At 40.1% G+C, this 15,598-nt stretch overlaps 1 protein-coding gene across 4 annotated transcripts in view; it reads left to right on the top strand.

Moving 5' to 3' along the window:
• Positions 1-15,598, top strand: part of ctbp2a (C-terminal binding protein 2a) — a 71,333-nt gene that overhangs the window by 42,197 nt on the left and 13,538 nt on the right. For all 4 annotated transcript variants that reach the window (XM_010793094.1, XM_010793112.1, XM_010793119.1 and 1 more), the window contains 3 exons: positions 8,773-8,927; positions 13,014-13,158; positions 14,731-14,937. In XM_010793094.1, coding sequence (XP_010791396.1) covers positions 8,773-8,927; positions 13,014-13,158; positions 14,731-14,937 — 507 coding nt within the window. The remainder of the gene's footprint in view (positions 1-8,772; positions 8,928-13,013; positions 13,159-14,730; positions 14,938-15,598) is intronic.

Raw genomic sequence — 15,598 nt, 5'->3', positions numbered from 1 at the left:
CTTTTCTATTTTTTTTGTCCCTCCACCACATTTCCTCTGCCATGTGCAGCTCCTGATTTGAAGAATGTGGAGACAGCATTTCCCAGGCAAGGAGCATGTTTCACATTGTGTAGTGCGCGTGTGTGTGTGTGTGTGCGTGCGTGCGTGTGTGTAATGGCGAGAGGTGGGGGAGGAGGGAGATGGGTTTGGCTTTAAGGCTAATGAGCCTCTTATGTTTTTGCAATGAAGTGTGTCATGAAATCAGTGTGTGTGTGTGTGTGTATGAGGGCAACATCAGTGTGTGAGTGTTTCCTTGGTTTGAAGCCACAGACCTCTGCACTGCAGCGAGATTAGACGGGCTGTCATTTAAAGGGTCAAAGGTCACAGAAGAATGGGCATCAGAGTGGCTCTGTGTGAGAGTGTTAATGGGCGCTCCTGTGTGTGAACGCTGTCCGTCACAGGGTGTGTATTCAGACGAAAATAATGATGTATGTCAAGCGAGTTTTTGAAATGAATCTGATTAATCCGGGGTCATTTTAATGCTTTTAAAAATTGAAATAATGTAAAAATAATCAGTAATTTCCAGTTGAAAATTATATTAAAAATCTGATTTCCCCAAAAACGACTAGTTTAATACTTAGGGCTCAAATTGGCAGTTGATTTTCAATTTCTCCTAATTTCTCAGCTTTGTCCAAATCGCAAAAAATACCATATTAACTTAAACTAATCAGTAATGTCAGCAGTTAATATCTTTTGCATAGGTACAAAAAAACCTGCTGATAATGTTGGTTTGTATGTAATTGTTCCTGACCTGCACACACTAGTTTGTGTGTTTGCATTGCATGTGAAGTAAAGCTCGAGTGCACTGTCCGCTGTTCATCAGCACTGACAGCTGCTTTTGTCTCAGGACCCCGGTTGTTTTCAGGCCTTGCTAGCGAAGCACAAAAGAAAACATTTAAAGAGGGGATGCTGATTGATGGATGCTCCTCTCTCTCACTTTGTGTTGTATTTACCACTGACACCACCTGTGATATCTTTATGTCAATGAATGTTTCCCCCCTTTCTTCCTCCTCTCTCCTTATCCACTTTTACATGTAATTTCACCCTTCCCTCCTCTCTCATCCTTTTATCTCTCCCCACCCTCGCCCCTCTTGGCTGGGCGTTGGGTGGTGATAAGTTTGGAGGAGGGCAGGCGGAGGGAGGACAAACAAAGTCTTTGTGTGTCCACATAGTGGAACAAGAAACAGGCTGCGGTGGCGGCGGTGTAGCCGGGCGCTGATAGGGTCCGGTGGGGGCCTGGAGGAGGCAAGTCTGCCAAAAAAAAGATTACACCTCCCTTCTTTTTTCTACAGATGCCAAGGGATCGTAAACACACTAAGAAAGTAGACACTCCCAAGAATACAGGCGCCGGTTTCTTGTTAGGATGTATGAACAGTTAAAGAGCGCAACATTGCTGTTTTTTATTGTAAGTAGCATGCAGGTCGACATGCACTACAGAACAGAAGGAGAGTAGAAGGGAGAATTGAGAGCTGTGAATGCCCTTGAACATTTTATCCAACAAAATGACATCCCGGATTATCACTGGTCATTTATGGTTATCATCTGTGGGTGGCTGTGAAGCTAAGTGCAGCCAAATTCATTGTCAGTGTGGGTGTGCACAGTACCACAGCGAGCACGTTGGTATTCCTGAAGTCTCCTAGAAAAATGCTGCAGAGAAACACCGATCGTGCCACTTCACGCTCTGTGTTTGGGTTGCCAGGTTGTGTGGCCTGAGGCACGTTGCCTTTTGGGGGCAAGATTCAATATCATGAAATCAAGCTTTTCCTGTCACCGCTGCACTTGCCACAAAGAGATCCCACTGGGTTATCGTCTGGGCCCCCTCCTCTTCTCACCCCTCGGACTATCCCATCACTGAGGCCCCCAGCTTGGGAGTTGCTAGGTAACCAGAACCAGCTGTTGGTCCTAAGCCCGTTTAGCCCGTTTTGGCTCGGCGTCAACTGCGGAGTAGTTTTCTCTAAAAGCTCGCTGTGAACTCAGCGACCGCCGCTGTGGCCCTGACATCATCGTGCTATGGAAAATCTTCCTCACTTCCTTTTTGTTTTTACAGTTTTATTGTTCCATTGATGCGGAGCCGATGTAGGAGCACCCACATAGTATCCCACCAGTTTGAGCATTTCATGACCTTTTAAACTATGAGGAAGGAAATGGGAAATAGAGGGAAAGGAATGAGATGGTGAGTGGCGAGGGTTTCCTAGAGAGATTCACCTGTAATATTGAACCAAGTAAAAAAATACACGCGATTTTGAAACTGCTGTGTAGCTCCTCTGTGAGATGAGGATACTAAACTGTCTCAGAAGGCTATTAAGAGATATTTGAGATGGCACAGAACAACGTGTTATTATTCAGGAAATCACAACAGAGCAGGTAAGTTAATACCACTCTGCAGTCCCTCAAGTGGACAATTTAGCTTTCAAAATGTGGGATGAACTCACAAACAAACCACGAGTAAATCTATTGGGAGTGCATTAACTTTCAAATGAAACCCTCTTTTTTTACCCAGCCGAGGCGTGTTGGAGATCCATGAAACCACAAAAGCAGAGCAAACCATCTGTCAGAAAATGGAGCTTTAGAAACGAAGATAATTGATGTTATTAAATAACTATTTAAAGATTGGTTTTCAAACCATAGAGGAGAAATACAGGTTTGAGCTGTTGTTTATTTTCTTTCATTGATTGTTTGTGCTCTATTTAAGAAATTATCCTTCTCCCTCTGAAAAACTCTGACTCACAGCTCCTGGCAGCGAAGCTTTCTGAGTTGCTTTTCCAAGATCTCTCCTTCCAAACGAGAGAATTAGACACAAGATCGTATTCACTAAGGAGAGGACGCATTTCTATAAGCTTTTTTTCCCTCTCAAGCGTTTGAAAAGATGACTTCTATTTCTGTTGTCAGAATCCAAAAAGGCTTTTTAGTTGGAACATCTGTAATCCATTTGTGGTTTAAACAGTACGCTCTTGCCAGCTCTGCCAAAAGTTTTCATACTTCCTGGAGAATTGTTCAGTTTGTGATTAGCATGGGCTAGAGGATGATATCAGTGTTAGTCCATTCAAGCTTCCCTTGAGGGATGCAACAACACATGACCTCCACTGATAAGACTATCTGCTGTCACACCAAACATGGTTTAGATTTACTTAGTCAAGCTGTGGGCTTTGTTTCTTTATTAGTTGCTGTCCTGCGAACAATGCTGGCTGTTGTGCTGCAATGATTAATACTTTGGGTACAATAACAGGAAATTGAAACAAGCTATTTGCATTTTTATCCGAATGAGTACCAGCCAAAATATCTCAGCGCCTAATGTAAACCATCTTAGTGATGTTGTTTCTACTGCTCATAGTTTACGTAACAGTAAATAGGCACTTTAATATCGACTCCGGTATGCATTTTTCCCTCCCGACTGAAAATGAGTCTGGTATTTTGTCTGGTGTTGGGTGGGACTCTGTGTTTGGACAAGAAGCGTTCTGGCTTTGCTTTCATTTCATAAAGTCCAGGTTCTGGAGCTGGCAGCCGGGCGGGGCGGCTGGCAAGCTGCTGGAGGGAGAAAATAAAAAGATGGATGGAGGGAGGAAGGGAGAGAGAGTTGAATCTAAACAGAGAGAAAGTGGCAGGACACCAGTTAAGTTTAAAAAAAGAGCCAGATGCAATCATTGCTTCATTCTTTAGCAGCTGGACCTCTGGTTTACAAGTGCTGGCATGAGAGCAGCTGCTGTGTGACGGTGGGGGAGGTGGGAGCCACCCAAGGGTGATTATTGGGATCAGACTTGTGTGTGTTCTCACTTTTGGCATTATTTGCCAGTTAAGAAATCAAGAACTGAGAAGATGTCTGTAGGGAGTCATTGTTTGATTTCTTATGATTTCATGATCTCTTCTTAACAAGTGTTGCTAATAACTATTACATGATCTCAACGTAACCCAAATCGCCTAATGATTAGATAAAAATGCGCCCTAGTGTTCTGAAGTTATTCGACTTAAATCAACAGACAAAAAGGTAACCATAGCTAGTGTTCTTACTGCTTTCATTCAACATCTATAGATGAGTGTTGTTACAGTCGTCTGCAGCTGCAATGTAATCCTGTGTGTCTGTGATATTCCCCGATGACCCATAATGTCAGTGAGGTAATCAACCCCCTAGTTTACGACTGTTCTAACCAAATAAGGCCTTCAGTAGGGCAGTGTGATATTTTAATGATACTCACAGAACTGAAAAAGTGTGTGTGGTCAGTTCACAACCATCGTAATTCTGCCAACCAATACAATTGGGAATTATTCACCGCATCAGATTTTTTTGTTTACTCTTGCCATATTGTGATATTAATTTATGTCAATACACCACAAAGCTCAGCTCAGCTCTGTTTCTGTTTATTTTTCAGAAATATTTATGTTGGTTCCTTTTCAACCAAGATATGCAATGTGTGCTGCTTTCCTGATGGCTATAATCTTAAACACACATCAACCTTAACTGGTTCCATAACAAACCACCCAATGGGGTTTTCACACACTAACAAATGAAAACATAGAAAAAGGTGAATAATAATTTCTTAGTCTTATTAGAGTGTAAGCAGTCAACACACAATGCTAATAGCGCTCTAAAAGTATTCTTTAAAAAACCCACCTCAAAAAAGTTCTCATTAAATCAACGTAAAGTGTTGCTTTTGTTAGTTTTCCATCAGAATCAGAAAACCTTGATTTGTCCCAAAGCGGTGTTATTTACAATTGTAAAAAAATGTTAAACGTACAAAAAATACATCCTCCATCCTGAGCTGTGTGCTGCCAGAAAAAGTGGAGTATTGAGACACGGTGCACTTTTACATACATTATAGAAAAATAATAGCTTTTTGGCATTTCCTTAAGAAAGTCATCCCATATGTCGAAGACTCAGCCCTATTTCTAAATAACATTTCCCGCCACCTTGTTGCTGATCCTTTTTTTCTTCAACCTGACTTGGCAAGAGGAAATGTAGTGTAGTGTGCTTCTGACAGCGTGAGAATAGAGACTAAAGCCCCAAAACTCATTAACTGTGATGTGACAGACATTCCCTGGAGGGATGCTGATAAGAGGCCATTACAGAGCCTCAGTCAACAACACCTTTCCTACAGTGTGTGTTTATTTCTTTGTGAATACACATCATGATGGTCCAAGCAGCTGTGGATTTGTTTTTGTCTAAACCTGTCATCATGTATTATAAACATAGTCATTTTCATTTTTTTTTCTCTGTCTGAGGGGATTGTTTTACTCTTTTTAATCACTGGCCAGGTATCTGAGTCATTAAGAGCTTCATTAACAGCCTTGTTAGGTGTTAATTATCCACAGATTCATCATCACGCCACTTTCAGGCTTATTAGGCTCTAGAAAGGCTATTAGCCACTAGGAATTAATTAATCAACAGCAGTTTGACATACTTCCGACAAGTGATGCTGCTTTCTTTCTTTTGTATACCAGCGGCATTTTGTTTGTGTGTGTGTGTATCAAGAAAGGGAGTTTCGCTGCTTTTTCTATCCTTTCATCTAAGAGTGTGTGTTTTCATGTGTGTTTTCACAACGCGGCGTCTGTTAGATGATGGAAGGTAGTTTGTTGCTCGGTCTGAGCTGTGATACTGAACTCTGCAGGATGGTGATGAGAGGGCACAGAGAGCTGCAGACCCACAGGTGTGTTTGGCAAGCCGACCTCTCGCTTACACGCACGCACGCACGCACGCACGCACGCACGCACGCACACACACACACACACACACACACACACACACACACACACACACACACACACACACACACACACACACACACACACACACACACACACACACACACACACACACACACACACACACACACACACACACACACACACACACACACACGGGTGAGAGTGAAGCATGCATTCAGCTTATACTAAGAACGGAAAGATGGAGGTCACTTCCACTATTTATTTTTTATGCATGTTTCTTCTTTGCTCATCATTCTTCTCTTTTGCCATTTAGGATTTTATGAAGCACTGCTTTTATTATGGGCGCTGCACTATAATAATAATATTGTTAATGACTGTAATGTAGTGTAATATAATAAAAACACTCTCTCTTAATCTCTACATCATTTTGAAAAAAAGGCCAAGGAGGCAGTTATACTACGTAGAACATTTACACCAAACACTAAAAATGGTAATCAGGAAACATAAAAGCAAAGCAATGATAATAAAAGTAACTGGAAGAAAAGGTCAGTAATAACTAGCAAAGCATCATTTCATTAAAATAAGTTGCAAGCAGATATTTGACTTAATAATATTCACTCTGCTGCTTTAAACTGCTTAATGATAGCTGTGAGGAATTATTGCACTTTAAAAGGTTGTGCAACTCGCGAGAGACTGATTTCGAAAGCAATTTTAAATTTGAAAAACACAACAGCAAAGATATCCTCATTTGTAATGTCTAGCATGGCTGAAGCTGCAGAAACACTACATTTCCCACAATGCAATGTGGGAATAATAGCTTCTTTCATAACAGCCTGTCCTGCCTTCCTAATGCTCACATATTTTAGAACTTCTGATTCCAGTTAGAAGCTTTTCTGTTAAAAAATGCTGTCACAAGCAATCATGTGTGCACTCAGTTGAATAACCTTTTAAAGGACCAACCACATTTTGAAAGAGTGATCACTCATCTGTGTCTATAAACCCTGCAAGCAGACAACACACCTGAGATGTGGAGTTTAGGAGAAACTATAATACAAACCCTCATCCCAATTTTCTCACCTCCGAGATGTCTGAATGTGGTTCACCTTCCTCCGCCGTTTGAAAGAAATAGAGACAGAAAGCAATCATTACAGAAGTTAATCCTGATAAAAGTGCAGGTTGGATTTCCTTCTGTCAATGCGGTTATATTTATGACATGCGATAAGCTCTCTTTTAAATTAATCCGCTGTTTCTTACTGATAGGGAAAGCGCAGATGTTCTGTTTTTTCCTTCTGTGTGTTGAGTTACAGCATCGAGCTCTACATCATTTACAGCCTATGTTTTTTCTGCATGCTTCTAGCGCTGGATGTTTTCAGATGGTAGAGCAGCACAGAGATGCAGCTTGCAAGAGGCACAATGTAAATTCAAGTTTGTAGGTGCATTGAGAACCTTCTCTGAAAAGATCTGTTTTGCTTAAACCTACGTCATATTGACTGGCACATTTTTTTTTTATAAATAGCGCAGAACGGCTTTAGTTAAAACTAATTGAGATGTCATTCTTAAAGATGCTATGATTATTTTTATTTCAGGAAACTCTTAAGCTAAGTTTCCTGAATGTAAGTATTTCTCTGCAAAAAAAAGTATTCATGACAAAATAAGCAACTATTTTTTTTGAAAAATTACATGGGGATATTTTTTTTAGTCACTCAAAACCTTCCGTCGGTACTGTGTGGATTTGGAGTGATCACATTTAATTGACAGTGGCCTGGCAAAATAAACCGACAAGCCAACACCTGGCATCAAAATTAAAATCCACATTTTTAAATGAAACGTGCCCATGACAAACCAGTGAGGAACACACATAAAATCTCCTGTATACAAATACCTCAGGGAATAGCCAAAGCTTAATTTGGCAGAAATATTTGCGTTCATCTAGGATTCTGCAAAAAAAAATGTAGGGCTGAAAAGGGAAGCTTCTTCAAACATTGACCATAGTCAATGCAACCTTTTCCCTTAGCGGTGCATGAAAGAAGACGAGCCTACCGGTGCAGAATTGAAGCACAGATTAATGAGACTCTGCTACATTTACATGTATCTCTTTGTTGTATTTTGTATCACTATAGTAACCTGATCTGCATAAAGTACATATGTTAGCATGTTGTAGTTGTGTAGGTCACAAACACCGTCTATGCTTCCCAAAACTGGAGGAGTTAGAGAGACTCAGAGCGAGGAGGCTTGGATGTCCTCTCCAGCAGCGCAGATGTCACTAAATAAAATATTTCATAATCCTGCCCAATTCCTCTAATCACCATGACAACAGGCAGCAGGGAGCCGGAGAGTGGTGGTGTGTGGACCCCCTCCTTCCTTCCTCCTTTCCTCTTTTTCCTTCTCCCTGTTTTTAGTGGAATTTGGGTCCTCACTGTTCTCCTCGATCTCACACCTAAAGGAAACATTGGTTTTTAGATGGAGTTAGTTTACTGGCTCATCGTGACAATCCATCAGTCCATCAGTGAGTCTTTCATCAATACTGACACAGTTCTAGCCTCCAGCTGTTATTTGTTTGCCTCTTTTCTACCTGAAGGGCATCACGATGGAGGGAGGGGGGGGGCAAAGATACCCAAATACTGAAAGGACAAACCTCGAGACGACCTCAAGTTTGAATCTTTCCATTTAATACTTGATGATTTCCTTCAGCGTCAGTGTGTACATGGTGTAAAGTGTGCAGAGACACACACACTGCCGGCCCCTGAACGATGATAGGATAATGGAGGTGATGACCTCATGGGGTGAAAGGACCTGTTGCCTGGTAACAGGGTGGATAACAGCCAGAGAGGGGTGTATTCATATCACCAGCGGTGTGTGTGTGTGTGTGTGTGTGTGTGTGTGTGTGTGTGTGTGTGTGTGTGTGTGTGTGATTCAGGCGCGCACAGGTAAAACACACAGTCCCAGTCTGTGTCAACACTTCCTGCTGCGGGATGCTTTTCCTACATTTTACTGTTTCTTCTGCTGCTCGCTGACTGTGTGTGCCACTTATAAATAATTAACTCCCCCCCTTTCTCTCTGTCCTCCCCTCTGCAGGTATTCGGCCCCAGATTATGAACGGGCCTATGCACCCACGCCCCCTGGTGGCGCTGCTGGACGGGCGCGACTGCACCGTGGAGATGCCCATCCTCAAAGACCTGGCCACCGTGGCTTTCTGTGACGCCCAGTCCACTCAGGAGATACATGAGAAGGTACAATGATAACTTTCACATTGCTACCTTTTTTACCTGTATGTCAGGAAAAGTAAACAATTCTTTAAATAACAGGATTTCACCCCTTTATTTGTATATCTTAACATTGAAACAAACTGTAGCACTGAGCTTTTAGCCCTTAATAAAAACAGACCACTGTTCTGGGATGGTTCTTCAAAGTCCTAAATCTCAAATGTTTGCCACGAATGCTCCTTATTTATAATCTCATTTAAGCAGCTTTGTTTATGCATGTAATTAACTTTAATTCGTTTGTGTTAATTGTATGTTTACTTAACTTAACTTGGCTTCAAGCAATCTGTTTCTTTAAGACGTCAAGTATAGAGTAGAGTGGATATATTTAAAATCCTCTCCACTACTTAATAGAGGAGGGGGTAAAATAAAATATGTAATTGCACATGTCTGAAATAATTCACTCAATGATTTGTTAAAGAAATACAATTTAGAAAATGCATAGAATGAAAAAAGAAATAAAATAAACACAAACTGTATTAAATGATCATTTTAAATGTGTTTAAAGCATAGAGAAACTTCAATACAATTTGAGTATAAAAGAAAGAAAGATTTAAGCAAAGTTTTCAGTTTGAGTTACATGCAACACTTCCCTTTGCTGTCCCTCACACAGAGCTCACTTTCCCTCAACACAGGTTCTTTGTAACCAATGTGTGTTTCTACTTGACCACTCCTCTTTTAATTTGTCAAACACAGAAAATGTGCGGACAGGATTTTATTGTATTTAACCAGATAAAAGCAGTGAGATCAAATCTCATTTTCAATGCTGACCTGGCCAAGAAGGCAGCAACGCTACACATAACACAAAACACAAACACCTAACATACAGAGAACATAACTAAGAAAACAAAAGAAGAAAAAGCAGTCACTACATTGTGCACATTAGGACAGGAAGAAAGGCACACTACTTATTACTGCAAGAGCAGCTGGAGGTAAGGACTTCAGACAACTTCAATTTAAAACATGCTATTGAGACAAGTGCCCTCCGTTTGAGTTTTGATGTAAAGCAGTGTTTGTACGTTTTAATAAGCAGTACATGTTTGGAAAATGTCAGACTATGTAATATATTACTCTGTAGCAACACCATCAGTCTGTGTTCACTTCTGCAGTAACAGTTGTACTGTGGTAGTAGAGGCACACACACACACACACACACACACACACACACACACACACACACACACACACACACTGATATGGACATAATATGAACTTTGACTGTGACTCTGGAATAATTTGTCCTCAGTTGAGTGCAGGAGAGTCATCTTGTTCCTCCTTCTGCGTCTCCTCCTCTGTGATGCTTTAATAATATTTCAGCCCACTGGCTTGTTCCACTCTCCCAGTTCAACTCTAATGGTTTCATCACTGACTGTAATCCCACTGGGTGCTGAAGTGCTGCTTTGTTAAATAAGGAGGAGGAGGAGGCTGGTAATAGTAAGGCAGCATAATTGTTCTGAGCCAGAGTGGGTGAAACATTTGTCTTATTTTACTGCCTATACACTGGAGCCAGTCAGGAGCAATTTTACAATCAAAGCCGCAGGGTCTGTTACACATATAAAGACAATAGGAAGGGTAACACTTCAACATGTATTCATTTAGTGAACATGATTCCTTACAGCACATTCTCCAAATATTTGGTGAATTTGATATGCAACGTAAAAGTAGTCAGTTTAACTTCTGTGCCAATATAATCATTTATATGTCAAATGCAAAGTTAATATTGTAATTTTCTGCATATAACACTTTAGTCCTTCCTTGCCCCCCTAGTTCACACACACACACACACACACACACACACACACACACACACACACGCACGCACGCACACAGCAATCTATGTTCAGTAAAATGCTCTCGTGGTGAATGCATTACAAATACTGAGTACCCATCTGGGAGAAGAGATGTTGGCAGCGTTCCCACAACTTTAACTGCACAGCAGAGGGTACAGATGGGGCACCACACACACACACACACACACACACACACACACACACACACACACACACACACACACACACACACACACACACACACACACACACACACACACACACACACACACACAGACTTGCCAACAACCTCACTGCAAGTTTTAGTAGTGAAGTACTGCTCACACATGATGAGTATATAAACAGTCCCAAGCACACTGCTGTCTTTTTGCATGCACTGCCTGGAAGTGAGCAGAGGCAGTGATTAGGGAATCTGTCACTCAATGATTCAGAGGAGAATTTAACAATTTACTTGTGTGCCTAAAGTGCTCAACTAGCTGTAAGCCAGAGTTCAGCTGAAAGAGAGTTGTGGCCCTGGTTGAGTACACCTTAAAAGAAATGTATTACAAGAGCTTTTGGTCTATGAACTAATCCAGTGTTGTCCTTGGAAAAGACCCAGAAAATGTAAGTAGGATAAAAATAAAAGTGTGTTTGTTTGTAAAGTGTCACTGTATCAGAAACCACTCTTCTTAAGTGCAGCTGTTAAGTTCAATGGCCCAAAAAAATCTCAACCAATGTTTTTAGATGTAATTGTGAAAATGATGGGTATCTCACTCATGCACAAATCACACGATCAATGAAGAGTAAGGAACATTTTGTGATGCATAAATGGCAGTTTTTCTGGCACCCTTGGCCTTTATTTGCTATTTGAAAGTGTAGTGATGGACTGGAGAGCATGAATCAGAGAGAGAGAGAATTAGAGGGGTTGTGTTTTATGTGTCCTTAATGTGCTGTCTTTTGAATAACTCTTACATATATGAACAATAAGAAAGATATACATCTATAAAATGATGTTTGTGGACTTTCTGTTATTCCCTCCTCCCAAAGCAGGCTACCCCCAATCTGTCCTCAAGAGCTAAGGCTTTTAAGAACCATATGTGGAAGGAGATCATAGATGTGTGATAATAAAAAAAATAGTTTGTCTTTGTTGAAGCTTTTAGGCATAACTTTTACGGTAAATTTAAATATTTTGAGAAGCCGGCTATTGATTAACTTAACATAATGACTGAAAACATGGGGTAACAGCTAGCCTGGCATTCTTCAAAGCTAAAGAATACCAACACACATGAAGCGACCTCATTTATAGCTATTTTTGTATAGATTCACGTCATGTCACTACCTCTGAAACCACAAATCAATCCCCATGTTCAAGTATTTCGTTAAAGCTTTCAAAATATTCCATTGCGCTGGTGTAGAATAAGTGTACTGTGAGGCCCTACTCACAGACCTTATGTGCTTTGCATTATTCATGATCCCTTGCTGTAGGTAATAGCCTTGTGAAAAACAATATACAGTAAAGATGCACTGTGGCCTGCCAGATGAGTTATTCAACTAATTATCACACAAAAAAAAAACCATTTTCTCTCTTTTTCCACTTCATGTAAACTCTCCGCTTGTGTTCGTGTGATTTTTTTTTTTTTTTAGTGAATTTTCCAGCATCGTCTCCAGCCAAGCCTGCTGCTGGGCCTGCTTCTCTAAAGTAATGAGATTAATGCATGAAGAGAGCTTTAACCTTGAATTTAGCATCCGGCTCTCACTACAACAAGCTCCAATAAAAATGTTGCATGGTAATTCATCGCTATGGTAATCTGGTTCGGTTAGGTTAATTCAGTGAGCGGGTTGTGAATTCTAACGTGTGATTTAGCGGCCGTGGCGTGCGGCCGCAGCTACTTGCTGATTCTCTCCGGGTTCCTCAGCAGCTGTCCGCCTACTTTACGGTCCTGCCTGCGTCCACTTCAGCTGTGTTTGTCTACAGTCTGAATGAATTGTGACAAAAGGCAGCTTTGGCGAAAGCACTCATTATAAACACACAGACAAGCACTCATATTTCAGGGCACACATAAACAATCAATTTGCATTTAGATGGAGAGAAAGGGGACGTAAAGCTGCAGGAAAATGCGAGGTGGTGAATGCTCTTCTATTCAAGTCATACATAATGTTGCAGGAAATGGAATATAGGGATGATACTGATTAAAATAATGACTGATCATAATGTGAATGCAGATTGACTCCTAAAGGCTGTTAATGATTGTTGATGATGTAATGAGACATTGATGATGTCCCTCAGGTGCTGAATGAGGCCGTGGGGGCCATGATGTACCACACCATCACCCTGACCAGAGAGGACCTGGAGAAGTTCAAGTCGCTGCGCATCATCATCCGCATCGGCAGCGGCTACGACAACATCGACATCAAGGCTGCCGGGGACCTGGGTGAGACTGAGGGGCGAGCAGACACAGAGCGGGAGGATAGATGTAGAGAGAGAGGTTGTTCAGAAGCTAGCATATAAGAATCAAGTCTATTGGAATTTGCTTTGGTATCTGCTGGTGCGAACATAAACAATCTGAAAGAAATAAGTAGGTAGAAAAAAAAAGAATAAATATATAGGCTATAATGATAATAAAAAAATAAGTAGGTAGAAAAAAAAAGAATAAATATATAGGCTATAATGATGATAAAAAAATAAGTATTTTTAAGAAACTATTTAGCATTAAAAAAAAAAAGGATGCTAAAGACAAGTATTTACACCAAATATAAACGTAATTATACAAATAACCTTAAAAGCTTAGTAAATAAAAACACTTAGGACAATGAGTGTATATATAGCAAACTACAGTGTGTTATATTTTAAGGTGAAGAAAATCCTGAGAATAAGGAACGATGTAACCGTAGGCAATATGACATAAAACATTTCAGGGTATTTCTTTGTTCGTTTATCCCGCGCTGAAAGTTTCATAGTATTACAAAAGAAAGGGATAGTCATCTCTTAACATAATTCTACCTATTTTCCCTCTATTGGAAATGTAACGGAACAAGTTTTAAAAAAAAAGAAGAAGAATATTTAACAAATGACAGGTGTTGATGGACTACAAATAATAATTTAAAAAAATTCGGAAGAGTCCTATAAGGTAGATCATTTAGTAAATGTAATGTGCTTGATTTGAAGACTTGCTGTTCTGTGCTTTTTAACCTTTTATTTGACTATTTCAAGGTTTTTCTTTCCCTGTAAAATGGAGGTAGCACAACTATCAACACCTGGAATAATATAACAAAACCATTTTTAGACTCAGGGATGAAAAAAGTTGTTGAGAAATGTTTAAAACTAAGGGTTTTTCAGAAGTAATCCTATACTGAGAATATTGAAGAAGTTGGGGTCATATCTGCCAATATGGCTTATTCATTCACTCCTGCATGATAATAATAAAAAAGAATAAATTAACAAAAATGATGCATTATGGATAAGAACAGTGCACTTTTGGATGGGGGCCAAAGCAAACTCTGCTTGCTATTGACTTAACATAAATAACATATGTAACAGGAATGATTGCATACTGTAAACAGAATATGTAATGGCGCTGTTTGTAAATGCAGAGCAGATGCTCCAACTGATATGAAACTCTCACTCTGATTCCCATTTGGCCCCTCCGGCATATGTTTGTACGAGAGCAGGATTTAGTGTGATGTCCTAATTATCGTCGATTGTGGTAATTCATCTTTGTGCGCTGACGTGCATGTTTTGAGAAATGTCCTTTTCATGGCCATAATTAGCTATTGTAATTATCCTCTTCAGTTTCATACACAGTGCATTTTTATTTTGTAGAGGGTCATAAAGAAATCATTTTCCTGTCAATGACTTTGTGAACTAAAAAACGACTAGATTATGCCCTCTTGAAAAACAGCTTCTGTACTTAGAATCAACTATTAAATCTGTAGAGCAGTTAAGTTACTAGTCATTTGAAGTACCTATGTTTCATCCCTTTATCTCCATTGCTTCTCTTTCCCAGGCATTGCGGTGTGTAATATCCCCTCAGCCGCGGTAGAAGAGACAGCAGACTCAACACTTTGTCACATCCTCAACCTGTACCGGCGGAACACCTGGCTGTACCAGGCTCTCCGGGAGGGCACGCGGGTCCAGAGCGTGGAGCAGATCAGGGAGGTGGCGTCGGGGGCGGCCAGGATCAGAGGAGAGACGCTCGGCCTCATCGGATTTGGTGAGCTTCTTTTTAGATTTTTTTTTTTTTTTTTAGGTATCGTCATCTACTTCTATGGCCAACAGATTTTTTTTTTTAACCATTTTTAAATGTACCTTAATTTAACTGTCTTAATCACATTGCGAGTTGAAATGTGAATTTGTTGTTCTAAAGTTGTCAGATTGTTTACTCAGTGTACTTTTCAATAGGGCTGCACATAAATGTTGTTTTTAATACAGACTAATGTTATGTAGTCTGTTAAATGCCATAAAAAGTGAATTTGAATTTCTAACTTTGTGAAGCAAGACTTAACTACAAGGCTGACGTCATGTTGAGCAGGTACAGACTCATTAGCGTAGTGGGTCAGGATGCTAACATTTGCTAATAAGCATTTAACACAAAACACAGAGAAATGGTGTTAGCATTATGTGTATTTATTTCGTCATAAACCAAGTATAGAAAAATGTAAATGTGTTTCTGATGATGAATGTTTTAAACTACTGAGTACTTGGCCTCTTTGCTCACACATTTTTTTAATAAAAAACCCGATTTGTTGTGATCTGTCAAATATCTCAATAAATAATTCGGTTTAGGGATTCATTAATACTAAAATAATTCTGCAACCAGTTCCAGGCTTTCATCATAAAATAAGCTTCAGCAGCCGATTATTATTTTATTATTA

Source organism: Notothenia coriiceps, unplaced genomic scaffold (assembly GCF_000735185.1).
Source record: "Notothenia coriiceps isolate Sejong01 unplaced genomic scaffold, NC01 NC01_scaffold00001919, whole genome shotgun sequence".
Taxonomy (NCBI): domain Eukaryota; kingdom Metazoa; phylum Chordata; class Actinopteri; order Perciformes; family Nototheniidae; genus Notothenia; species Notothenia coriiceps.
This window is presented reverse-complemented; position numbering and strand designations above follow the sequence as displayed.